Source organism: Epinephelus lanceolatus, chromosome 22 (genome assembly GCF_041903045.1).
Source record: "Epinephelus lanceolatus isolate andai-2023 chromosome 22, ASM4190304v1, whole genome shotgun sequence".
Lineage (NCBI taxonomy): Eukaryota > Metazoa > Chordata > Actinopteri > Perciformes > Serranidae > Epinephelus > Epinephelus lanceolatus.
Window position 1 is genome coordinate 33,697,863 of NC_135755.1, and position 24,673 is coordinate 33,722,535.

General features: G+C 41.1%; 1 protein-coding gene across 3 annotated transcripts in view; it reads left to right on the top strand.

Moving 5' to 3' along the window:
- Positions 1 to 24,673, top strand: part of rtn3 (reticulon 3) — a 42,966-nt gene that overhangs the window by 954 nt on the left and 17,339 nt on the right. The window contains exons 2-4 of one of the 3 annotated variants that reach the window (XM_033651974.2): positions 8,603 to 8,650; positions 14,318 to 16,978; positions 23,818 to 24,025. In XM_033651974.2, the coding sequence (XP_033507865.2) occupies positions 8,603 to 8,650; positions 14,318 to 16,978; positions 23,818 to 24,025 (2,917 nt within the window). The remainder of the gene's footprint in view (positions 1 to 8,602; positions 8,651 to 14,317; positions 16,979 to 23,817; positions 24,026 to 24,673) is intronic. The other 2 variants (XM_033651976.2, XM_033651977.2) reach the window with 2 other exon arrangements.

Sequence of the window (24,673 nt, forward strand, 5' to 3'; positions counted from 1 at the left end):
ATTGAAATCTATATCCGAATGACTGTTAATGTAGTCTTACATCATACTCTACGTGATGTGTATTTGTTTATAAGTAAATTGAGATTAATTGGCAGTTTTCACAATAAGCTTTGGGGTGACAAAGCGTTATCGGTGCTAAATGTTGCGATGCTCTGCACTGCAGATGCATTGTTACTGGGCAACTGCCAGTGAAGGGAGGACCTCTTAAAGGCACATTGCCCTTATTGTTTTCAATGTCTTGATAATATTAACAGGCCCAGAACAAAACATTTACTTAGTACCAACATTCACTTTTGTCTAATAACTATCACCACCACCACCAGTTTTTGAATGCTTTTAGGTGTTCAGGTTCCACAGTCTAGACGAGCCTAATTAAAACAAAGGAACTGTGTTGTCTCCCAGGGCCTTATTGACAGGTTATTGTGCACAAGGGAGTGGCAGCTTCACAATCAGTGAGTGTGTGTAGCCTCAGTGAGCGAGTTTATGTTGGTGTGTGTTAAGCTGTCTGATTTGAACCCCGTGGTTCAATCAGTCACTACATCTCAGCCATTTGAAAATCCTTCAAAGCCATGTTCTGTTAATCAGGAGGATTGTAGGCTTTGAGGAATTACAGCACATGTGGTCATGGGCGTCAACTGGATGTGGCAGGGTGTGGCACATGATGCAAGGCTGAGTTTTGATTTGGTCTTGAAGTTGATACCACGAAGGAGAGGAAGCAAAAATTAAATAAGTCTAAATCTGCTGGGACACCAGAGGAATTACACAAATTCATATGAGAAAGCATTTTGGACAACAATTCCTGCCTTGCTTTAAGTCATGTGATGTGATTAAGAACTCATGACAACAATGACTAAATTATATTCTATTATAATTATAATTTAGTCTTATAAGTAATTATGGATGGCTCCACTTTGTCCCATACAGTTAGCAACCACAAGCAAGTTTGGAAATTTAGGTTCTTACTAATATTTGATACAAGATAGTTTTATATAGCACATTGGTTTTAGGTTTAATAAAATACAGAGGGGGTTCATACAGTTGTGGCATAATCGACAAAGGCAGAGCTTTTTGTGAGCTTCTGTTAGAGCTAGTTTTTGTCTGTGATTTTTAAGGTATCCTCCAGAAAACACAGCTGTTAAAATGAATAGTTTTCTGGCGGCCCTGACCAAACTCAAGCATTCAGTGACAGATAACAGACTTTGCCTTCTGCAAACCTTAGTCATTACAGCACTGCTGAGTCACTTCAAAATATAGGCTTTGGGGCCTACTCAGTCTGCATCGGTGACATATAGAAAGACAGTGCTCACAGATGTGATCCTCCTACTCGGAAATACTTTTGCAAGGGTTGCCAATGAATGTCACTTTTTTAACTTTTATATTTTAAGAAATGTTAGAGAAATATCTGTATTTTATGGACTCATTTTCATTTTAAATAAAACCCACAAAGTGATATATTGTGAAATCAACAGCAAATATTTTATATATTATAAATTCATCTGTAAATAATGTTATGATTGTGTTTAGGCAGCCAGGAACTATGATGTTATTACAGGATGAAAATGTAAAATAGTTAAATGACAGTAGTTAAGCTCAGTGAAACATCTGCATTGTTTCCTTTTCAAAGAGTAGCTTTTATTAGCTGCAAAGACATACAGGCCTTTACTTGGAAGCAGGCTCATATTGAAGAGACATTGTTGAGCCTAAATTTTTCCTGCTGGATAGGTATATTTTTAGCAAATTTTAGAAAGTAGCCTCCCCATTCTCTTCTCTGCCCCTGTTTTTAATTTGCTGTTTGTTAAAAACTAAAACAACAGTTTTAAATTCACCAGGTTTATTATATCATAGTTAAAGAACTTAGGTTTTTTTTGTTTTTTTTGACCCTATTTTCCCATGTGTCTAAGTGACTAATGAGAATAATAATTTTTTTAATTGGTCCAGTGTTGAGCAAGAGGGCTGCAGCTGGCAGCAGAGAAACAGGCCGCAATGTAACCACTTTGGGAATATTCACAGTGGCGCAAATGTACATCCACTGTAAGTGCTTGTTTTTGCCACTGACAGGCTCAGGTTGTTATTTTTAGTGTCTGATCACATTATTGAAAGGATCCATACAAAGATGGACCTTTTAAAGAGGAAATATCCTTTATTATTAACAGAGAAACAGCCCCACAATTACTGTTACCAAAGTCACCAGACACCATTTAAATAAACAGTAATTTTAGCATCTATAGAGCCATCATGTTTTTACATCTAACTGGGGGAATTAAGTTTATTTCAACCAAACAAAAGATAGCAATTGTTGAAGCTGTGGAAAGACAAACCAAGACGGTTTTTGTGAATTTTATTTTGTTTCTGTGGACTTTGAAAGAAGTATATTTTACAATGCTAAAATTACTGTTTATTGAAATGGAGTCTGGTGGGTTAGGCAATAGCAACTTTAGAGCTGTGTCTGGTCAAACTAAAAGGATCTTACTCTTTACCAAAAAGGTTTATCTCTATAGGGATCCTTACCATAATTTTATCAGACACTTATAACAACAGTCCAACTGTGAGTGGCAAAAACATGCACTTTTAATGGACGTAAATTGATGGTGCATATTGCCCATTGACTTTACAGTGTAGCCTGTTTCACTACTGCTAGGTGTAGCACTCTAGCTCAATACTGGATGAATTTCAAAAATTGTTCCCTACAGTTATTTACACACAAAAACATGGGAAAACAGGGTCCAGGTTGAAAAGTACCAAAGTTAACCCGTACACTACTGTCAGTTATACTCACCACTTCTTGCACATTAAGACTAGCCAGTGGCATTTAATCTGAAACATCTATAGGAAGTGCTGATTTGCAATGAAAATAAACATAATTAAAACACACCCAAGACGAAAACTAGAAATAATTAGTCGATTAAAAACAATCTATCTCAGAAAGAGGACATGTTGACATGAGTATGGTGGTGCAATTCTGTACATTTCCATGATTCTGGAAATACTACTACTGAATACTGAATTATCCTGAGACATTGCCACATAGCTGACATGTAGTCTTTATGTCAAAGATGTGCTTCTGTCCATATTACTCGGGCTTTAATGTAGTATAGTAAACTACACTAGGTTTATTTTTCAGTCTGAGGACGTCACAGCTACCAGATGGCCTGGCCTGCCTTTCCAGCCTCTGTCTGAGGCTGGGCCCATTTCACTTGACTTGCACACTGATGAGTGACACGAGTCACAAAGGAAGTGGCACACTTCAAAATGAGGACCTCATTTCTCAAACTACATTGCATCAGATGTTCAGGGAAGTTAGCCTTTGAATCAGTCTCTGTATTGCAGCATTACATGTAATCTAAACAGTGCTTTTTTTGTAAAAGGTACTTTAGACTTAGTAACAGATTGTTGCAGCATCAGACACCTAACAGTAATCCTCCACTCGCAGTTTGATAAGTGTAGTTAGCTGTTTAGTTGTTTCTGTGCTCATATGTCCTCATAGGAATGTTTTAATATGACCAGTCTAACCTTTACTGGGGACATCAGACCCCGCCTTTTGATTTATTGCCTCTCAGAGAGTGTTCACTGATGAAAGGGGAGAATTATGTTCCTTTCCTCTGCTCTGGTAAAGTTTACATAACACTTTACCATTTTGATGAGTTAACATGATTCCAATGACTGTAATTAGCAGTAGTATCCCAAACTTAGCAATGCACAGCTTTACTATTTAACACACATTTCTTTTTTAAACCTGTAATCTGCCTGAAAATAATTGGTTACATGCAGGGGTATGATTCATTTATTTCATTCATTTTGTATCATTCTTATCAATGCTGTTTAATGAACTCATGTTTTAGTGATTTGAAAATGCTTTTGGTTCATTAACCAAGAGGTGCTGCTCACTGTAAACCACTTGAAAGTGAAGCACACCAGCAAAGCCTTAAGGAACACGGAGTTCTTTCAGCCTCCCTCTCCCTCTGCACTTTTCTTGCCAAGTCAACCCTCCTCCCTCCACTCCCTGCTTGAGTGGACCATATCACTGAGGTCACAGGAGGCAATCGGATAGCCCTCAGGGGTGGACAGTACAGGATAAAGCAGCAGGGCAGAAATGGCAGGAATGGCAGGAGACCCACCCTGCACCATCACTTCCACTAGGAGATGAGCCTAAGAAGCCAGAGGCCAGTGGCAAAGCTGACTCCTTACTCGTGTCTGCCCATGGCAGTTTAAACACAGAAGAATTGTAGTATTTGAAATGTACACTGTAGCTGCATGAAGGTAGTCTAATCCTTGTTCAAGACTCCAAAAATGACCATTTGTACAATTGGATATAGCTTAAATCTACATTACCATTTATATATTAAAGGAATAGTTTGAATTTTTTTTTTTTTTAAGTAGGGTTGTATGAGGAACTTGGCCGTTACCTGTGTATTACATGCAGTAGATGTCAGTCAGTATGCCCCCAGTTTGGAGAAGCAGGCAGGATTACTGACACAGAAGCTAAGCAACGTACTGTTGTGGACAGGGGGTAGCTGACATACTGTATTTTACCCACCTAAAAAATCAATATCACTTAAAGTGTACACTATATTTAGAATATTTTCACCACTTTAGCTTACTGTCAAACAGTGATTTCTGATGGAAATCTTAAACTATTATATTGCTCTATCCCGAGCCAGACTCCATACAAAAATGGTAATTTAACATCCCTGAACGGAGGAGCAGCTGGTCTGCTGCTGCCTCTGCCTCTGCCTCTGCCTCTGCCTCAATCACTTTGTTAGTTTGTGTTATTGTGTGACTTGGGCATTTTAAAGGTTAGTACGGACTCACCAAAGTCACACAAAAACACAGATTAACTGATTGAGGCAGCAGGAGCCCAGTAGCCCCATGTCCACTGAGCTAAAATGACTGTTTTTCTCAATGTAGTCTGGTGACTTTCATTAGAGCATGGATGGGGAACTGAAGCCATTAAGGGCTTCCCCGTTGGAAAGGGCAGTAAGGTAAAGCGGTAGACATACTCTATAGTGTACACAGTTATTGATTGATTTTGTATTTTATTTTTTTAAAGGTGAGCCTTTATTTAAGTGGCCAAAATACATTTTGCTGCTGCCCCCTGTCCAGCCTCTTTAAGCTCATTATTTTTGGGTGTGTGGCCCACAGACTTGGATCTCTTAAGCTTAATTTCTTAGCTAAAAAGCTCTGGTCAACTGGCTGTTCGTCACTTGTACCCCACCACTCAGTAGACACTACCAACTAAGTTGGCATCCTGTTGTCGTAAGAAAGTGAGGCATCTAGCAGTTAAAATGGCAGATAATTTTCGAGAAACTATAGATGTATATAGAAACCTAACCTTAAAGGAGAATGAATGTTGGACTCCTGCAGTGGCAAGAAATAACACCAGTGGATGCTGCCATTATTTTGTGTCTGCTGGGATTGTAAATGGAGAACAATCAGAAAAACTTCACAGGGGGGACGTCATAGATAGGGTTGGGTACTGAAACTCGGTACTTTTTGTACTTGGTACCGATTCACGTCGGTACTACCAAGTACCGATTCACTTAAAATGAAACGGTGCCAAATTTTGGTACCTGAGGTGGAGGTGGAGGCGGAGCGAGAGCGCATGACAATGGCAACAAAAACAATGTGCAGACAAAAGTTAACATGCAGCACTGTTCCTAAATGTTCTCAATAAAATGTTGAAACTGAGAAGTTTAGACTATGGGCCCGAACGACGCATAGTGCGTACAAATTCACACCCGTTCTTCTCTGTGGATTTTCTCCATGACCGTGCGTCATAGCAAGAAGCCACGCCTATCAGCGGAAACAGCAGAATTGTAGCTTTCCGACAAGCACTTGCTTGCACTTGTCGGTAATCCAATGTTTTCACAGCGAAAAATTACAATAAAATGATGTATAACAGAGCTTTCATACAGCTTTGCACACACATTACTCTTGGATGGATTACTCGCGAACGCAGGCTCGCACAGAAATGCCACGTATATCACATGAAAGTGCAGGACCACACACATCATTGTGCTGTCATCCCATCACGCTCTAAATACAGATCAGTTGTCTACAAAATAAAAATTTGACGAATTTCTTTACAATCCATTATACAGATCTTGTTATCAGTCACTTCATATAGTGAGGAATATTGTATCTTACCACATCTTAGGCTTGTGTGTGTTTCTCCCTGTCTATCCACATTTGTAGTCCGGCTTTCAAGATGCAAATATCTCCATATTATCCAGTTGACACTCCATCAAACTTTGTATGACAAGACCAGCCACTTCACCTTTGCGCACCCAGACAACTGTAGCCTAATTATGCATGCATGACAGGGCCGTAGTCACCATATACATTGAGGGGGACACGTGCCCCCCCACCAATGCCCAAAATGTCTCCCCAATATATAACTGAAACTGAAAAACAAATATTATCTTGGAGGACATCAATGCACTTGGTTGACTATTTTTCTATTATCTTAGATGTAAATATTGATTGTTTCTTTCAGATAAAACACATTTTTGACTTGTGAATGAGTCAATGGAATTTCTTGCAATAATGAAAAAATACTGGCAAACATGTCCGCCTGGCACAAACCACATGTTTTGGATAACTGTGAAGTGACAGAATGTCCCAGCATCATGGTTCTTATATTGCCAGATTCCAGAGAGTCTCCCCTCTTCATATATGGTAGAATATGTCTTTTTCCAACTTGCTATGCTGAGATACATGTAGAAATGTAAGAATTTAGGCACACAGATTTTTTTTTTCCATTGATATAAAAATTTATATAAAATACAGGCACATAGAAGAACATGAAATGACGGCACATCTGGTTAGCCCAGATTGTCCTGGAAAAAAACAAGATACAGCATGTGTATGTAGCCTTTATAATGACTGTGATATGAGCTTAAAAGTAAAGGCAGTAAAAATACCCCAAAAAGGCCTAGGGCCCATAGGGTTAAAAGGTACCGAAATAAGGTACCATTTGGTACCGGTACCGAATTCCAGATACCGGTACCGGTACTGTATCGGTTCAATTATGAACGGTACCCAACCCTAGTCATAGATGTTTTGCTTTCAGCTTGTTTATTGACTGATCCAGCAGCTCTTTTATACTCCTCTCCTCTGGCTGCATACCGGTTGTTAGACATTCTAATTTCTAATGTGTTTAGTCAGTTCTCCATATATCCAGCTTGGTTTTTGTCTCTCTCTGCTGTGTTCAGAACACCATCACATGCACTCAAGTTGTGTGTCGTCCTCTTCAGATCTGTATGTTTGTGTGTTTTTGTTTCATTTCCACAGCTTCACATTGGTCAGATTGTGCCTTTGTACAGAAAATATCCCAATCTGATATGTATGTGCAGTTTTGTCAATAGTGAAAGTGTTTTTTGATGAACCATGACATTTAAGCATATTTTTAATTTTAATGTGCCCAAGGATGTCTTGTATATACATATATTTTTAAGGGACTAGCATCTGCTTGCAGCCTTCTGAATTCAGCCCTCACGAATTTGCTTCTTTCAGATGTGAAATCACAAGTGAGATTTTGGGTTTGCATTGTAGTTGAAGAGTAAAGGTGTGGCGTGTTAGTAGGGCAACAGCCATGTGAATCTGAGAGATGGAATGCTGCACTGCAAGGGCACACCAACACCAACCTGCCCAGCCTGTAGAGACTGAAGGGAGACGCCCCACCTCCTTTAGCAAACCTGAAACTCTCACACATCTTCAGTCTTTACCCATGGCTCAAGGTATTTTTCTCCTGGCATTCCCAACCAGTCTGATGACAAAGGAGAATGAGGTGTGAACTGCTAATGGCATCCCCTTGACCATGACACCTCGAGGATGTAGTGTGCTCAAACATGAAATGGAAAATGGTTGCTTGCTCCTTTACCAGGAGTATGAGGACTGTAACATTCCTGACTGCACTCTTCTGGTTTCAGGCTTTACATCAGATGTTGGATTCTGGTTGCAGGGATTTGCTCCCATTCAGCCACAAGAGCATTAGTAAGGTTGGGTGATAAGGTCAGGTTCACAGGTCAGCACTCCAGTTCATCCCAGAAGGTGTTGGGTGGGGTTAAGGTCAGGGCTCTGTGTTTGCAGGCCAGTCAAGTTCTTCCACACTGGGGTGTTGGACACATAGTTAAGGCCATATATTGTAGATGAAATCTTTTGGCCCTGCTGGTTTTTACTGTAGCAACATAAACCATGGGAGTATTAAAGAAGAACTGGTGGTCTTTTGGTTGTAGTTGATTTGTTGGAAGCACTTCTGTTTGCTCATTGCAACACTAAAGCAAAGTGAGGTGTGCTTTTAGTGGAAGTGCTTTCTAATGAAACTTGCCTGCATAGTAAATATAAGTGCATGTGTTAAAGTTATTGTATGTTTACTGAAGTTAACAATGAGAGCATATGCATGAGGCAACTCTATTAACATCAGTATTTTCTGGTCTTTATTTTTTGAAGTGGTTTTGTATAGCATGTAGAGTTGTTAAAGCTGGATAAGATAACTCTTGTTTTCTTTTGATTTGACTGCCTTTCTTTGAATGGGTTCAGTGGACAGGACTTCTTTTCTTCCTCTTCTATGATGATCATTCTTCTGTCCTTTTTATTTTTTCAGATTCCTTTCTTTCCTCTTCGCCTGTATCTCTCATTCAGTCTCCTCAAGGCAAGTGTATGGTTCTCTTACGCTGCTCGCCTGCTCTCTCCCCTCTGTCCTGTACTCTCTCGCTGGCCTGCTGCTGTACTGCTCTACTTCATCCCTCTTTCTAGTGCCCCTCTCCTGCTCGTAAGAGTCCAATAAAAATAGAACGAACCTGCAAAGTTACCAACAACATGATGAACTGTAGACCTAACCCCAGCTCCTTTCCCAGCTCGACCGACCTTTACCCGCCCCTCCTCCTACAAACCTTGTCAAGGAATTCCATCTGTTTCCAACATAACTGACCCCTTAGTTGCTGCACTAATTGTAAGTTAGCTAGGCAGCACAGCTCCTCCTGTTTTCAATGACATATGGTATTGGTAATTTTCTTCGCCACCCCCAACCCTCACTGTAACATGAGATGAAACCTTTCTAGCTCCTGCTATAAATGGCCATCTTGCCCTATTGACAGGTTACATTGTTAGGGCTCCAGGGAATGTATCTGTGCATAGCCATAGTTTGAACAGTGGACGTTGAACTTTTAAATGTATTAAATTGACATAAATTACCAGCAGCTAAGAGTACAAATCAAAACGAGTCTGTTTGTTTCAGAATTCACTGCTGCTTGTTCTCACCGATGGCCAGAATCTTTAGAGATGCCAAGAATTAGACTGGTAAAACCATACCTTTGCAGCTCCTAGCAACCTGATCCATTTCTGTTTAGGCCAACGCCTGAGCAGCAGAGATTAAATCAATAGAGCTTATACAGATATTTACACATGTGATACAGTTTGTGCCTCAGGTGCCATGGAGGTGATTGATAAAATTGGCATAAATCACCAGCAGTCACTAACACGAATCAAGACAGTCTATGGCCATTTCAGAATTTACTGTTGCTTGTTCTTGCCGTTGTCCAGAATCTTTACAGATGCCAGGAATTAGACTGGTAAAACCATGCCTCCGCAGCTGCTAGCAATCTGATCCATTTCAGTTTTCGCTGCCTGCTAGCGAGCATTATTTAGGTCAGCAGCACTCACTGTAGGTTCAAGATAATCCCAAGATTGCCACCTTATTTTAAGAAAGCAGAGAAGTTCAAGTTCACATTGTGCGCACAAGAGCAGAAACCTAAAATTGGATCAGGTTGGTATCCCAGGGGGCACCAGCTTCCTGCTGCCCTAGTATCCAAGCCCAAGCTCCCCTCAGCCCGAGTAGCAAACCGGGCCCCCAGAGGATGAGTGGCACTAGAGATATCATCCACCGCCCAGCGGCCTGGGCCTGCCATTGCCTGTGGCTGCTCACTCGCCCTCCACCCCACTATCTGCTTATGGCTTTGTAGGCTTTGTGCATGTCTCACACCCCTGCTTAAGCATTAATAAATAGGTTTTCTTTGACCACTTTTGCTTCTTTATTTTCTGATTCTTTTTGTGCTGTGATTTCATCAGTCTTAGAAGTTGTGTGAACAAATGTGAAAGTAGTGATATATTAGGATAGATACGGATGAGGGTAGATGATGACATGAGCCACAAAGTATTCTTAGTCACATGTTACTATTACACACTTATGTCACAGGCATCCAACCTATTCACTCTGTAAGTGAGGAATGACATGACGTGACTGCACCCTGTGGAGTTTGAACTCTTACAGACTCATCTACTTCTCACCAAGGATATCTGACTGTAAAATATTTTATCAGTGAATCAGTGCTTGCAGTGTCAATGTAGATGCTTTCATCGGTGATCTTTAGATATTCAGTTTGGTGTATACCACTTAATGAAATTTGAGTGACAAGGAGACAAATGGTTGTGATCCTCCTCAATGTATAACCACTTCATCATGGTGAGTTGAGATTATCTCATGACATATTCTGATCCCAAAGTCAAAAACAAATGCAAATGATTTTGCTACACAGGCCACATACATAATCACTCAAGTCCAGTTACTGCAGGGAGCAGATTACATAAATCAGACGGGGAAGGCCACTGAGGCCTAATTTGGTAGATGGCACATGACTAGTGGCTTAATACAAAGCAAAGTTGTTGACAGCTTTATCTGAACTATGCTCATAAAGCTGCTCCTGACTGATAGTCCCTTTGGAAGTCTAGGTTCCAATCACGTAGCCTGGGCTCTGTCTAAAATCTGTGGATGTATTCACAGAGCATGAGCTGTTTTGGAATTTGTTTACTAGTGCAAAGGCAAAGGACTATAACGCTGTTGGTGAGATGGAAAGTCCATTCATGTGGCCTAGTTTGAACAAGGCATTGTATTGTGGCGCAGGGGAGGTGGCAGTCCAAGACAAAGTGGACCAGTCAGTTGGACCTCTGTGGAAAAGTCTGTGTCTGTACAGTGGTAGGGGAGGGGTGGGGTTATGGGATCATGCTGACAGCACAGCTAACATTGCAAGGTTCACTTGAAGTTGGAAAAATCTGGACCTGGCATGAAATAGACCAAACCAGTGTTTGTTGAAATACCTTTTTAAAAGACCTCAGTGGGTGACAGTTAAATCAGTCGGTTGGAGGTTGGAGTTGAGGTTGAGCTGGGCAGCTGATGTTCATTTCCTAATATAGCTGCCAATTCCCTGTCATAATAGCTTGATGTTGGGTGACACGGGAGATCATTGGTGCTGAAAGGGATCATGTGATTGTTGGAACAGTTGCTTAGAACATCTTTAGATCTCTGTGGCCTCCAGGGCAGCTAGGGGGCACATGGCTTGGGAAGGGGGCCCTGCCATCATAGTGATTGTAAAAGCGACCTCAGCTGTGCGGCTGAGGAAATGGTGGTGCTGAAATGACCTGATTAACTGCACTGGGAAAACAGTATTATCTAACTTTTGGCATATTTTTCACCAATTTGGTATGAGAGCATTACATAATTTTGATGTTATAATAGGCAGTTAGCAAATACTAATTATGTTGCAAGTAACTGACCGCAACAATGAATTCAACTCTTCTGAGTGTTCATGTTTAACACATTTTTAAGATTTCTCATCTTCATCCTGTAGTGTCTGAAAATAATGTGCGGAAAGCTTTAATTGGTATCCACTTGTTGTTACATGGATCCTCGTCACTGGTGTTTGGAATTTGAAACAGCAGTGGAGATCTGTAAGGAGAGCAGGAGGAAGTAAAATATCTAAGTCAGACAGTGGCGCTTATCTCAGCAGATGACAGTTTTAGAACTGACACTCAAACCTGGCCTATACCCACATCTTTAAGACCCGACCTAACCCGACTAGACAGGTACTGCCTGATTTCAGACCTTAGCTTGACCTGCCTGATTCATTACTGACTGTTAGTTTGCCAAGCTAAAGCGGGGTTTATACTTCTGCGTTGAATCGTCATAGGCTTTGGCTAGTGGTGTACTTTACGCCATAGCCTGACATGCACCTCCGCAGAAATGTAACTACATGTTGCAGTGACGCTGACCTCCTATTATTTGTGTAACTTGTAAACCATTTCCATTAGTGGAAACCTGAAGCTTTTATATATTTCTATTCCACAGATAAGACACAATAAATTGTGAACATAATAAAGCCTCTACAAAATAGCATTTGAAGGCTTGTGTGAGATTTATCCTGGCTCTGGGCTCCATATGAGTCAAGGAAAAGTCTGCTGGCCTAATTAATGAAATATATAATGTCATAGGCATATGCTAATTATGTAAACATGTTACATATGAGGGGAAAAATGTGTCTAGCAAAAGACAATTCTTATGTTGTGAACCTTGTGAGATATAATGGAGCCAAATTTTGCAATTTTGTTAAATGTTGCCATTCTTTCCAGCTTCATATGAGAAGACCAAAAGTCTGCTAGGCTAATTTATGCAATGTAAAATGTCATAGCTGTAAGCTAATAAGTAAGCATGTTGTATACATGGGGAAATTGTGTCTAGCAAAAGACAGTTCTTTTGTCGGTGAACCTTCTGATTTATAAAGGAGCCAAATTTTGTAATATTTTCATCTTTGTTAAATGCTGCTGTTGTTCCCAGCTTGATATGAGTAGACTCAAAGTCCTCAAGTTGCTAGGCTAATTTATGCAATGCCAAATGTTATAGGCTTATGCTAATAACGTTAGTATATTGTATATTTGAGCTGTCTACTTGGCACATGCACATAGACAATTAGCACAGTCAGGGAAAGAAAAACACATTTCTAAACAAAAAAAAGGAAAATTATTAACTTAAAGTCACCTGAGCCTGAACACTAAGCAGAACACTAGGCCATATGTTTCATCAGCAGGTCAATAGGCAATGATTGGTTTAACACACCCCACTTGCTGCAGTTGCACTGTTTAGATGCTGTTTGCTCAGTCTGTCAAACAAGAATGTTACGTTACGAAAGTTGATATGGCGTTGTCAAGATGGCACCCATTCCATATATATCGTACGGGCTGGTTCTAAAGGAATGTGAAGCTCAGGACAATTTATTCACAGTTTGACAGCCATTTGTTTTGTAATGGATATCTATGGCGAAACATTATTGCAGGGGAGCCACCGGTAAAGTGTTACTTTTAAAATATCTATTAATTTCCAAACTGTCAGATGAGGTAATGAACCATGTGGCAGAGTGGGCCAGCCTCTGTTGTAGATGGCAAGAGAAAACCCTGTCAGAAAAGAGAGAAGAGAGGTTGGCAAATTATTAAAATATTTTTTGCATTGTGGCTGTGAGTGTGTGACTGTCTTCATTCACACAATAGAAAACACTGTACAAGAAAATCACTATGCAGCGACATCAACCTTTACTTTACAAAAAAATTAATAAATAAAATGAATTATATTATATTCGGCAATACAAAAAAGGCCTTGGAGTAAGTACAGGCAGTTTTTTTTTTTTTTATCTCTGTGACATTTGGCTTGTTTTCTTTCTTTCTTTTTTTTGAAGCATTTTATATCTAATTTTCATGTTACTTCAGTTTTGTCTAATTCCATGGTGATCTCTGTTGAAAGTGCCCTATGTGGTAACCAGTAGCAGATATAATGGGATTAGACAGTAAAGTGTCACCAGTTATAACCTTTTCTCCTTTTTTTGTGGCATTTTTTATTTTGTTTTTTGTAAAATTGATGTGGGGGCTTAACTTAACACACGCAACCAAAAAATACTTGGGACTAACATCAGATTACATGAAACTAAGAGAAGAATAATTGATAACTATTCTGGGTTTTGAAAAAAATCACACACCATCTCCTTATTTATTTCAGCTACATATGTATGAAGAGAATCGGTTCCAAATCAAAACCTTTTCAAAGGTAGTAGTTACGAAAGAAATAATGTTAACTGTTCACAAACAACCAATCAAATGAACACTATCAAAAAGAAATTGCTTTCAAGCCTGCAAGCGTATAGCAAGTTATGTACTTACTATACAAATTGCAAGTGACATGCAGTCCCCACAGCCACATGTGGTGAGATCAGTGAGATTTTATTTCTTTTGCTGCTTCATCTGATCATTCAGATAACTTAAGTTGCCATACTGAGTGCTGCCTGATGGCAACTTTGTGGAGTAGTTAAGAGCAGCATGCAAAAACTGAAGATCATCCATTATATGAATCTGCCTTCCATGACGCAATGCATGAATGCTTGGGCTGCAACATTAAGGCCTCGCTGAATAATATTAGAAGTGCATGGGAGTTTAGTGCCTGTGATTTACATGACCTCCCCTCCTTTTTCCCCATGGCTGTTGTTCTTCATGCTCGCCAATGCAGACAAAAGAGTGGTCCTGGGCTCGGACAAGCCCTGCGAAGGTGTTGCAACATCCCTTCGCTTTCCTTCTCAACCTGGCTCATTCACTCCTGGTAATTATGGGAGTGAAGCAGGTCCGCCGGATGGACAACCGGACTCACCGATAAAGACGTCTCCTGTATCGGAGCGAATAAAGGCACTGGAGGCACTCGCTGCCAAAAAGAAGGAACCTGATTTTAGAAGCGATGGAGGTTACTCTCACTTCAGAGACCGCCATCACGAAAAATCTCCCACTGAGACCCCTAAAACTCCCACTGAGACCCCTAAAACTCCCACTGAGACACCCAGAACTCCCACTGAGACACCCAAAACTCCCATTGAGACCCCCAAAGCTCCTGTGGAGACTGCCAAAACTCCCACTGAGACCCCAAAATCTCCCACTGAGAAATTCACATCACCTGTTCAGAAAAGAGGAGGTTCTGCTGATCAGGAGTCACCAGAATCCCCCTTTGAAGTACTTGGAGATTTAAGACAAATGAATGAATTTGAAGAAACAGAAGAGTGGATGAAGGCCCATTTACCTCCTGTGCCAGACTTTGATGCTGTAAATTTAATCAAAGGCACCCTGACTTCAGACAGTGTTGCATCAAAAGAGGAGAAGGAGCCTGAAATGGTTATACCAGATGCTCCTGCTGCTTTTGCCGGTGTCCCCGATGCTTTCATGGATTCTCCTGCTGAAGCTCCAAAACTGAAGGATGAGTTCAGTGATGCACAGAAACAGACGAGTGTTGAGGAGGAATCAGAGTTTGACCTCAGCTTCTTGCCAACAGCCTACATGTGGGATCAGCAGGAAAAATCAGGTGCCCCGGCTCCATCAAATCTTGATTCAGTGCTTCCAGCCTCACCTGCACCTCCTGCAGGCTTTGGCGCACCATCTCCTCCCGTCTCTCCACCAGTTGACACGGATGCAAAACAGAGTGTTTTGGATGACAAGAAGACCAAGTGGACCGGAGAGCTGGAGCCTCCAGAGGCAAGCGAAGCGGACAGCTCAGGAGAATCAGACGACACTGTCATTGAAGATGGTATCACTATACCTGCTTCTGTTCCTCCTCCATCTTCTGATACGGCAGTTTCAAATGATCCCACCACTACAGCTGCTTCCGCAGCTCCCAATATTTTCTCTGAGGGAAAGGAGACTCCTCCACTGAAGTCTGAGAGGAAGCTAATGCAGGTTCCAACAATAAATGTTATCGAGACGGACGAGCCAAACTACAGTGATGAGGAGATGGAAATGGAACTTGAGCCAGAGGAAGAAGAGGACTATGAGGTTGTAAAAGACCCCGCTAGAGAGGCTCCAAAAACCACAGAGCCAGAGGACGGTAAAAATGAACCACCCAAAACACGCCCCATAGAAACTGAATTCATGGAAGGCTACTCACCTCCATCCTCGCCTGTGGACTCTGATGCTGAATACTCTCCTAAACACAAAATATTGAAATCTCTTCCTGAGACAGTACATCAGGAATCTGCATCAAAACCTGAGGCTCTGCCCAATGAAGCACTATCTGAAAAATCACAGACCACTTCCAACCAAGTAAACGATGAACCCTCCCCTTTCACAGTCACAAATGAAGAAGTGGACTTCCCAGACAATGATGATGAGTGGTCAGATGAAGCACAAGATATTTTGGTCAGCAAATCAAAGGTGGATGAAAAGAGCAACACAGCTGCAAAAGAGGCTTACATGGAGACAGCTCACCTTCCTAAAACCAGCTTCATGCAAGATGATATATATGACAGGCAGTCATTTGATTATGATTATGATGCATCTTCTCCCTTAGATGACATTGATGACAAAGGGTTACACAATGCCAAGGAGCGGTTTCTTTCTGATCCTACTCAAATCCATGCTGAGCCACTGAATGAAAGCAGTCGAAATCTGGATGATTTCACGTCACTAAATGATGACGAAGCCTTCCCCAAGCCAAGTCAGCAATCTCTAAGAGAATATCCCCAAGACCCGTATTCCTCTTTTCTAAGTGAGAAACAAGATTTCAATAAGATGACTACCACTGACATTGTTACAGATAATATGGCAAATGGCAACTCCCTTCCAGCACACGAAATTGGTTCAAAGATCCAGCAGGACACAAAAACGGGTCACAGTGCACCTGACACAACAAGCAACCCAGAAAGCGTTGAGCCTGACAGCTCCATTTCTGAGCCTTCAGATAGCTTTGTGGAGTTTATGCGAGAGTGCCTGAAATCAAGGCAGGATGAAGAACCTGACAACACACACCAAACTTTTCCTCCCAAGAACAACCTGCCTACTTCCCAGTCCCCTCCAACCATGGTGATGGATCTTGAACAAGAACAGCTTACGATCAATGCTCTCAAAGAACTGGGCAGCAGTCAAGAGGAGGAGGAGGAGGAGGAGGAGGAGGAGGAGGAGGAGGAGGTGGTGTCTCTCCGTTCGAAGGTTCCTGACCTAGGCAAAGCAAATCCCAATGCAACATCTACACAGCAGTCTTCCTTTACCTCAGCACCTAATCCTCCATGTCCCCAAAGCAACCGTGTGGTTGACAGCACATATTCCAAAGAGGTAGAAGCCATTGACGAATGGGTGGCTGAAGCCTATCATCTTGCTGAGCATGTGTTGACAGCAATACTAACCCACTTATCAGGTAACACCTCTTCCTTACGGCGGTAGGCCTTCTGACCTCATGCAGTCACCTCAACAGGACCCCTTACCTCGCTTGCACCTTGTAACTGCCTGCTCCTTTTCAAAAAGTGTCTGTTTTTAGATTTTGTATGTATGAACAGGCTTTATGGTAAGACAAAAACACCCATTTGGTGATTACAGATGGATCTCTTTCCAGCCATCTGCTTCTTTTGACAGTGACCTGCCCTTTGATTCAGGGGGCTAGTCGCCACTTCTTGTCACCTGTCAGCAAAGACTTATACTAAGAGCATAAAGGCCTTCATATTCCTCAAATGAACTTGGTCAGACATGTATAAATTCAGGTGTTTATAACAGTTCTTCAAGGCCACATTCTGCTCTTTCATAGTGTCCCTTTTAAAGGCATGCATAGTGTTGTGCTTAGTTGTACACCCAAAAGTGAAGAAGTAATTGTGTGAAGAGGCACACCTTTCCACTAACATAGGCGTGCCAAGCAGATTGTAAATATATATTTGCACGTGTTAGTGAAAATTAAATCAATTTTTTTTTTTTTTTTGTTGGTGTACCCGACCAGGCCAAAACCACAATATCAAAACTAAATGGAATGTCCATTGGAGGTTCAGGTTAGAAGCCTCTTGGATGAGGTGCACAGTGTCTTGTCACCTCAGTACAGTTAGGGACGGAAATCCCCAGGCACTTCCTGATTCAATTTGATTACGATTCAGAGGGCTACAGTTTGCTTATAAAAGGATTATACGTGCACATTGAGGCATTCAGTTTTGTGAAGATAAGTTACAAGTTAACTTTAGCATGTCGGTGCTGTGCACTGTCCAGGTGCTGCACTGCACTGCTCTCCCGGTTGAGTTCTGCCTCTTTCGTTCCGTCAACATCATGTTTTTAGCAGACATTTAGATAAGTGATTATTGACATTAAATAAGTAAATCGATACCAAATTGTCCGCATCGCAATGCATCTAAGAATTGATTATTTCCCCCACCCCTAAGTACAGTACCGTATTTCTATGTCTTGTCACTTATTGTCCAACATATATTATAATAACAGTATTTCTGTCATAAATTAATATCTGCTGACCAATATGTTGGTCAGGCTCTAAAAGGAAGTGTAGTTGCTTGAAATTGAACTAGGTTCACTGGTTTTGTGAGACTTTGACTGTAGATTAGTGAAATGGTTGTTTGTATACAGTTTTGTTTGTTTTATCATTGAGATGATAACATTTTTATCACACAACTTTCAACAGTTTACTGGTTACATGTCACTTATTGTCTCTTTCATTCCAAACCACTTACAATTTCGCAAAGTTTTTTGCAAAGTTATCTCAGGAGAATGTAATTTTGTAGATTGAGTTGATCATGAGTACATTCCATCATCATCTGGCCTGCACTAACACAACCCATAGTCAGAAATGCAAATTATTACAGCATGACAGCACTTGTGCCGACTAAATGTCAAAATGCAGTCAGGTAATTCGAGCAGGGGTTCTCGTGTCAGAATATCTGAACACCTTATACAACAAGGAATACTGACACAGCTCCTTGGGAGAGCCACACCTCTCAATGTCCAGGGAAATCCCCTTTGGACTTACACTTAACACTAAGTGGCATTTCATAGTTATCATAATAATAATTATATTATTGGATGTTATATTGCCCAGCCCTGGTCACACTTTTGAAGAGATTCTGTCAAGTAATTAGTTATGTATGCATCTATAGAATATAATATAGAAAAGTCTTGGTCTTGACAGACATACAGGGTTATTCGACAGTATACTAAAGCTGTAGACACTGCAGTTGGCACAGAGATTATAGTAGCCAAATCCCAGTGGAGTGTGCTATATGGACACAAAGGCTGCATATGGTCTAGTGATCCCTACTCCATTTGAGCTTTTGACCCTGTCCTGCTCTCTGTCCTTTACAGCTCGGCAGTGGTCCATTGACAGAGAGTGGGTGGGGGTTTAAAGATGGCGCCCAAGTGTTGGCTTGCAAGAACCTTGGAAGTCACGGGGTACAGTCAATCCCTAGTGTCAGGTTTCTGTCTTGATGCAACTTTCCACAGCACTCTTGATGAAGACTGTGTCATGATGACAAGGCATGACACAAAAAGCAAAGTTATGCAAAATTAATATCTCTTTCATTATTTTTGATGTCGTTACATACTCTGCTTTCAGGCAAGATGCTATCTCTGGAAATTAGTTTGCTGTCAGTCATCACTTGTCCAGTCCTCCTCTCTTCCTCAAAGTCCAGCCATCCATTTTCCTCTAAAACTGTCATAAATATGTGAGCTGATCTAAACCACCTTGTATCATGCACCCCAGCTTACTGTGATTATTACTCCTCATTTAAAGTTGACCAGTGCAAGGGCAAAGTACTGGCGGGTATTATTTTTCAGGAGTCCCATCAGCCAGTTCTGCAGTACCCTCCCCTTCTCTGCAAACATGTTTTCAATTCCACACACGCATGCACAGAGGCTGGTATGCAGACAGTAATCCTAACACATTCAGTGGTTCATCTACATGTGTTGAATATTTTAACCTAGAGTTGGCACAGCAGAGAACAAAGTGCTGGTGCTCTGGCAACCAGAAACTAAAAGCCACTTTACAAAAGAGACAAAAGTTCAGCTTTATTTTAAAGCTGTTATATTCACTGCTCCGTGAGGCTTTTTGGCCATGCATATAATGTAATTATCTAATTGTGATAATAAAGACTTAGTATTAAAGAAGAAACCCTGTTTTGTGTCGTGTTCTGTAGAGGAGCCTGTGTTGTTGAATCCTCCCCCTCCAGCATTGAGCTTGAGCTATTTTAGTGCTTCTCTGCAGTGCTGCTCCACAACTCTGCTTATTAGGCGGAGGGGAGTTTGTTTCAGTCGGTCTCCCTGTTGTCATGATGGATATGCTAGACGTTTGCTGCATTGCCACACAAGCTTTTGGTCAAAAATTGTCAAAATTCTGTCACAGCCACCTATCAGTGAAATCCACACTGCGGGAGCCATAATTGACTCTCTTAATTTCTTTGTGGGCTTGTTCTAATACCAGACTTGTTGTCAGGGCCTTACAGATTAGTTTGAATCAAGCATTCCATTTGTGGTCAGATTTGTGTTAATCCTCCGCGTGAAGATTTGTAAAGTGGAGGAAAGGCACATGTAAATACTTGAATCAAACAAAACCTGTAATTGTGTTTGGTATTTGACTCTCACTAAGTTTTCTGTCATGGACCTGTGATGTCTTGTTTGTTCAGGTTATTATCTTGTTTAGTCAGAAGGAATTACTTAAGTCATAATGTATACGGTAATGGGGTCACATGAAAAATAGAGCAAGCTTTGAACAGGCTTAATGGCTTGTTACTTAAAATAATCTTATTGCCACATACTCCATTGGAACAGTTAGTAATTAATTTACACTGCTCATAATGTGTTATGGCTGCCCATCATTGTTTGGTTTTTTTAGCCAAACTTAAGACGTAAAAAACTAATTTGAGACAGCTAGATTACTGTTAGTACCTACTGTAAACTCGGACTTGTCGATCTCACCGTTGAAAAGCAGAAAAATAGCTTTATTTCAGCCTGTAGTCTTTCTGAATCTGCAATATGTTAGTCTGGCGGTTTAAACTTGTGTCCTCTCACAGTGTTGGTGATTAAAAATGGAGTTTCCGTCCTTTCAGAGAAAACTGCGTTGAGTTGTTTGACTGTTTACTTACAGCACAGTTACATTCACAGATAACCAAGCCTCCTACCTGCCAGTCAGACTGCATCAACCCATAGACTTTCTCAAGGGTGTCCAGTGGCTGCTCACTCTGCTGCAATTCAGTGATTAACAAGTGGAGCTAGCTGCTAACAGCCACTGCTGCAACTAACAAACTCCACAAAGCCATTCAGACACACACAGCTGCTTATTTTCTGCTGAATTACAGCTTACAGCTTGTGTTAACAATTGACGCTGTGAGTGTTTTGCACGCAAGCAAGCACAGACTAGTTACTGGTGTTTTACGCTCCAGTCTCATACTACTCATATGGAATTAGAAAAGAATTGCAAGCACAGACAATTTCAACTTCCTAGTTTAAAGCATTTTTCTAATATGTTTTACTGCCTTATAGCCCACCACAAACATTGTAGTCCCATCTCATCAACAAAGAATGAAACATAAATTTTGTCATTGTCGTTATTATCAAAGATCTAGTTTTAGCTTGTCAGCGTCTTCTCTTCATCATAGAAAAAAGGTTATTGAAAAACTTTTTTTTTGTCATTTTTTTGTTTTAGGCAGTGACATTGTGTCCTATCTCAGCTACCAGTTTAGAGAGAACATTGGTCCTGAAAGTCCACTGATGGGATTAGGTATGATTGTGTACAGTATGACTGTGCCAAGTTGTCTGTCTGCCATTATGCCCACTGTGAGACAAAATAGCAGCTGGCTCAGATTCAGATGACATAGACACATCATGCCTATAGATTTATTTACTGCATCGGTGGTGACAACATACTGTACACTGTACAGCAAGACTTTCAAGATCTGAAAAAAGTAGATGGATTTTTTTGTGGAACATATGACATCATTTAGCTAAAAGCAGGCAAATGTGCTTGTAGTCTCAAATGGTGCAGTGTGCTTACCTGCATGAGCAAAGTTTGTGCTTCTGATAATAACCAGTAGAATCAAGTTAACACACCATTAAACTAAGTATTAGCAAACACCTTTTTTTGTGTTCTTAAATGTGAATTGGCACTTATGATGCCAGTAGAAGGGTAGTTTTAGTGTGTTGGTTGAGACTGTTTGTGCTCCTGTAGGCCTGCGGTTGTGTGTGTGCAGCTTTAAGAGCAGCACAGTGAAAGCAGGCCACTGCGCCTCAGCAGCCACTGGGACCTGAGCAGAGTAGAGCCAGGGCCAGAGACTGAGAGACAGGGACAGAGAGATAATGAACGAGGGCCGTCAAGCTCCGGCTGCCTCCCTGTGGGTACCGGCAGCAAAGCATGCTGGGAGGACACGCACCCCTGCAGTGCAGGGTCAGGAAACCCCGCTCATTGTTGCTGTCAGATGAAAACATTCCATCTCCAGGGAAGTCTGCTTTTTTTCCCCCAGATGACAACTGTGCAGTCTAATGTTGTCATATGTTATAACAAGGGGCTGTATGAATCCATTTGTGCCCAGTTGTCAATCCACTGACTTAATGGATGAAAATGATATTGTACCTGAGTTAAGAGGTTTTCAGAGTCTCATGGTAGATCAACAGACAGAATGAGGAACAATAGAGTTCTGTTTGTGTTTGAGCCTCACAACAGTGCTGCTGCTGCAGCTGCTTTTCTCTCACAGACTTATAAACAGCTTCAGCTCTGGCTGTGCTGAGCATTATGCTTGTTTTTTGAAATGTCAGACAAGCCATGTGCTGATAGTAAATATAATGCAAAATAACATTTTCATAACATTTCTCTCCAATTCATCTAAATATGTTAAACTAGGACAGTGATTTACTAACAGCCTGCCATTTGTCAGATCATTGCCCATTTTTACTATGCTGCACTAAAGGATGACAATTAATTTTGTAAACAAAAGAGAAACAAATGTTAAATAAGGTTTCTGCAACAAAGAATGTGTGACATGTGCATCTTTGGGCGTGTGTGTATGAATCTGCGTGAACCTGAGCTCTGTCTTCAGAGCTTCACAACTAATGTACATTTGTGAGGGATGCCAGATTGCATGCATAGACAACAATAATATCACAGACCTCCAACATGGTGGCCTTACAAGCCTGCTGCAAGTCTATATACCTACTGGTTTATTAGATAAACTGAAATTGAATCCAATTCATTACAACAGCCCTGCAACATATCTTGTATTTATGAAGCTTACCATGTAAGCCAGTGATGAGTTTTAGTTGACACTTTGTAGTGGTGATAATTCATTAATTTCATGGTCATTGGTCAGTTTTAGGACTTTAGATGGTTGTGGTGTCATATTGGACTGCAGTGTTTCTTCTCTTCATCCACATTTACTAACTACACAAGACATGTCTGATATATAGTTCAACTTCTACCTGCTTTGAAATCCTGTCACGGTCAGGAACAGGAAAATAGCTAAAGGTATAAAAATGTCCTCTGGATTCCACACTAAGTTAAAGTTGGGCTGGTGAAGGCTCATCTATGGGCAAAATATGTGCATTAACAACACGGGTCACTTGGATTTTGGATTTTTGGAGTCTGTGACCCATGAAGAAGCTAGTGGCTGTAGCTGTTGTCAGTTTCCTGTGATGTGAGACTGAAGGTCCTATATACCGTGTGTTCCCATTAAATTAGCTGGGGCACTGAAGCATGAACCGTCCTTGAGGCGCCAGCCCACGTGGTTTCCCCACCACTTACACGAGGCTTTTTTTAAATACACCCTTTTTTCCCCACGCAGAGGGAAGGCGTGGCAGTCAAAGAGAGCCAGCCCATTCTAGCATTACATAACCACCTTGTATAGAGGCGATCACTTCTGCATGCACAACTCCTCACAGGACATGCATACAAACATGACGTGCCTCTATAGCAGCATGCCCTCCTCAGTTATTCTCAGCTGCAGGTGCTAAAGGAGATTTATGGTGTATATTTGTTTTATTGGGCCAGAGTTGCAGAGTTGGAGTTTTTCTCCAGGCCTGGCACATAGACATACTGTAGTTCTACTACCTCTTTTTTTAAATTATAAATAAATAAAAGGTCATTATAGGTTTCTAGGTTATTCATACGTGACTGGGTCTTAGGACAAAGCATCATATTGCAACTAAAGATCATGATATCTCATTGTATGTCAGTTCTGAGCAAACTGCTGTGAGTCTGACCCCGTCCCTCTAACCTCTCCTCTGCAGTGAAGGACCTGATCCACTGGCGAGACCCCAAGAAGTCGGGCTTGGTGTTCGGGGTGTCCATGCTGATGCTGCTGTCGCTGGCAGCCTTCAGTGTCATCAGTGTGGTCTCCTACCTGCTGCTTGCCCTGCTCTGTGTCACCATCACCTTCCGCATCTACAAGTCTGTTGTCCAGGCCGTGCAGAAGTCCAGTGAGGGACACCCCTTCAAGTAAGACCAAATCCTCTCTAGACATTCAACACAGCCTTACTTTGAGCTTTTTCTCCCTGTTGTCTAGGGGATTAAGAGCAGAAAAAAAATTACCGTGATGCTCAAACTGGCATAGTTTCTCTCAAAGTATTATTTCTAAAAAAGAACATTGGTTACCAAATCAGTTTATCAACCCCATCAAGCAGAAAGGGCCGTCAGTTTATTCTGAGTTGCTCCTTAAATATTTGTGGTGTTCTGATATCTGTTGATTTGTATGTAAAGCACTTCGTCTTTTTCACATTAGAAAAAAAATACTAGTTAAACTTGAAGTGTTGATATGGAAATGCATGAAGAAAACTGCATTTTAAAATTCTCATTAATTCCAATATCTTAACATTTCTGAAACACTGTTTCTGAATGTGAAAACATGAGACTCATTTAGAGGCTTATAGCAGCTGAAGTAGCAGAAATGCCAGGAATGCTAGCTAGGCCGCTAAACGCTATGGGACGCACACTGAGAAGCTTTGTACGTGCTGCTGCAAAGTCTGCAGCACTCCAGAAGAAAACATTCACCCAGAAAAAAAGATTTAATATCCTACCCTTCTATATTAAATAATGTAAGGAGCATACATTATTGATTGTGATATATATTAACTCATTGCAGTGCAC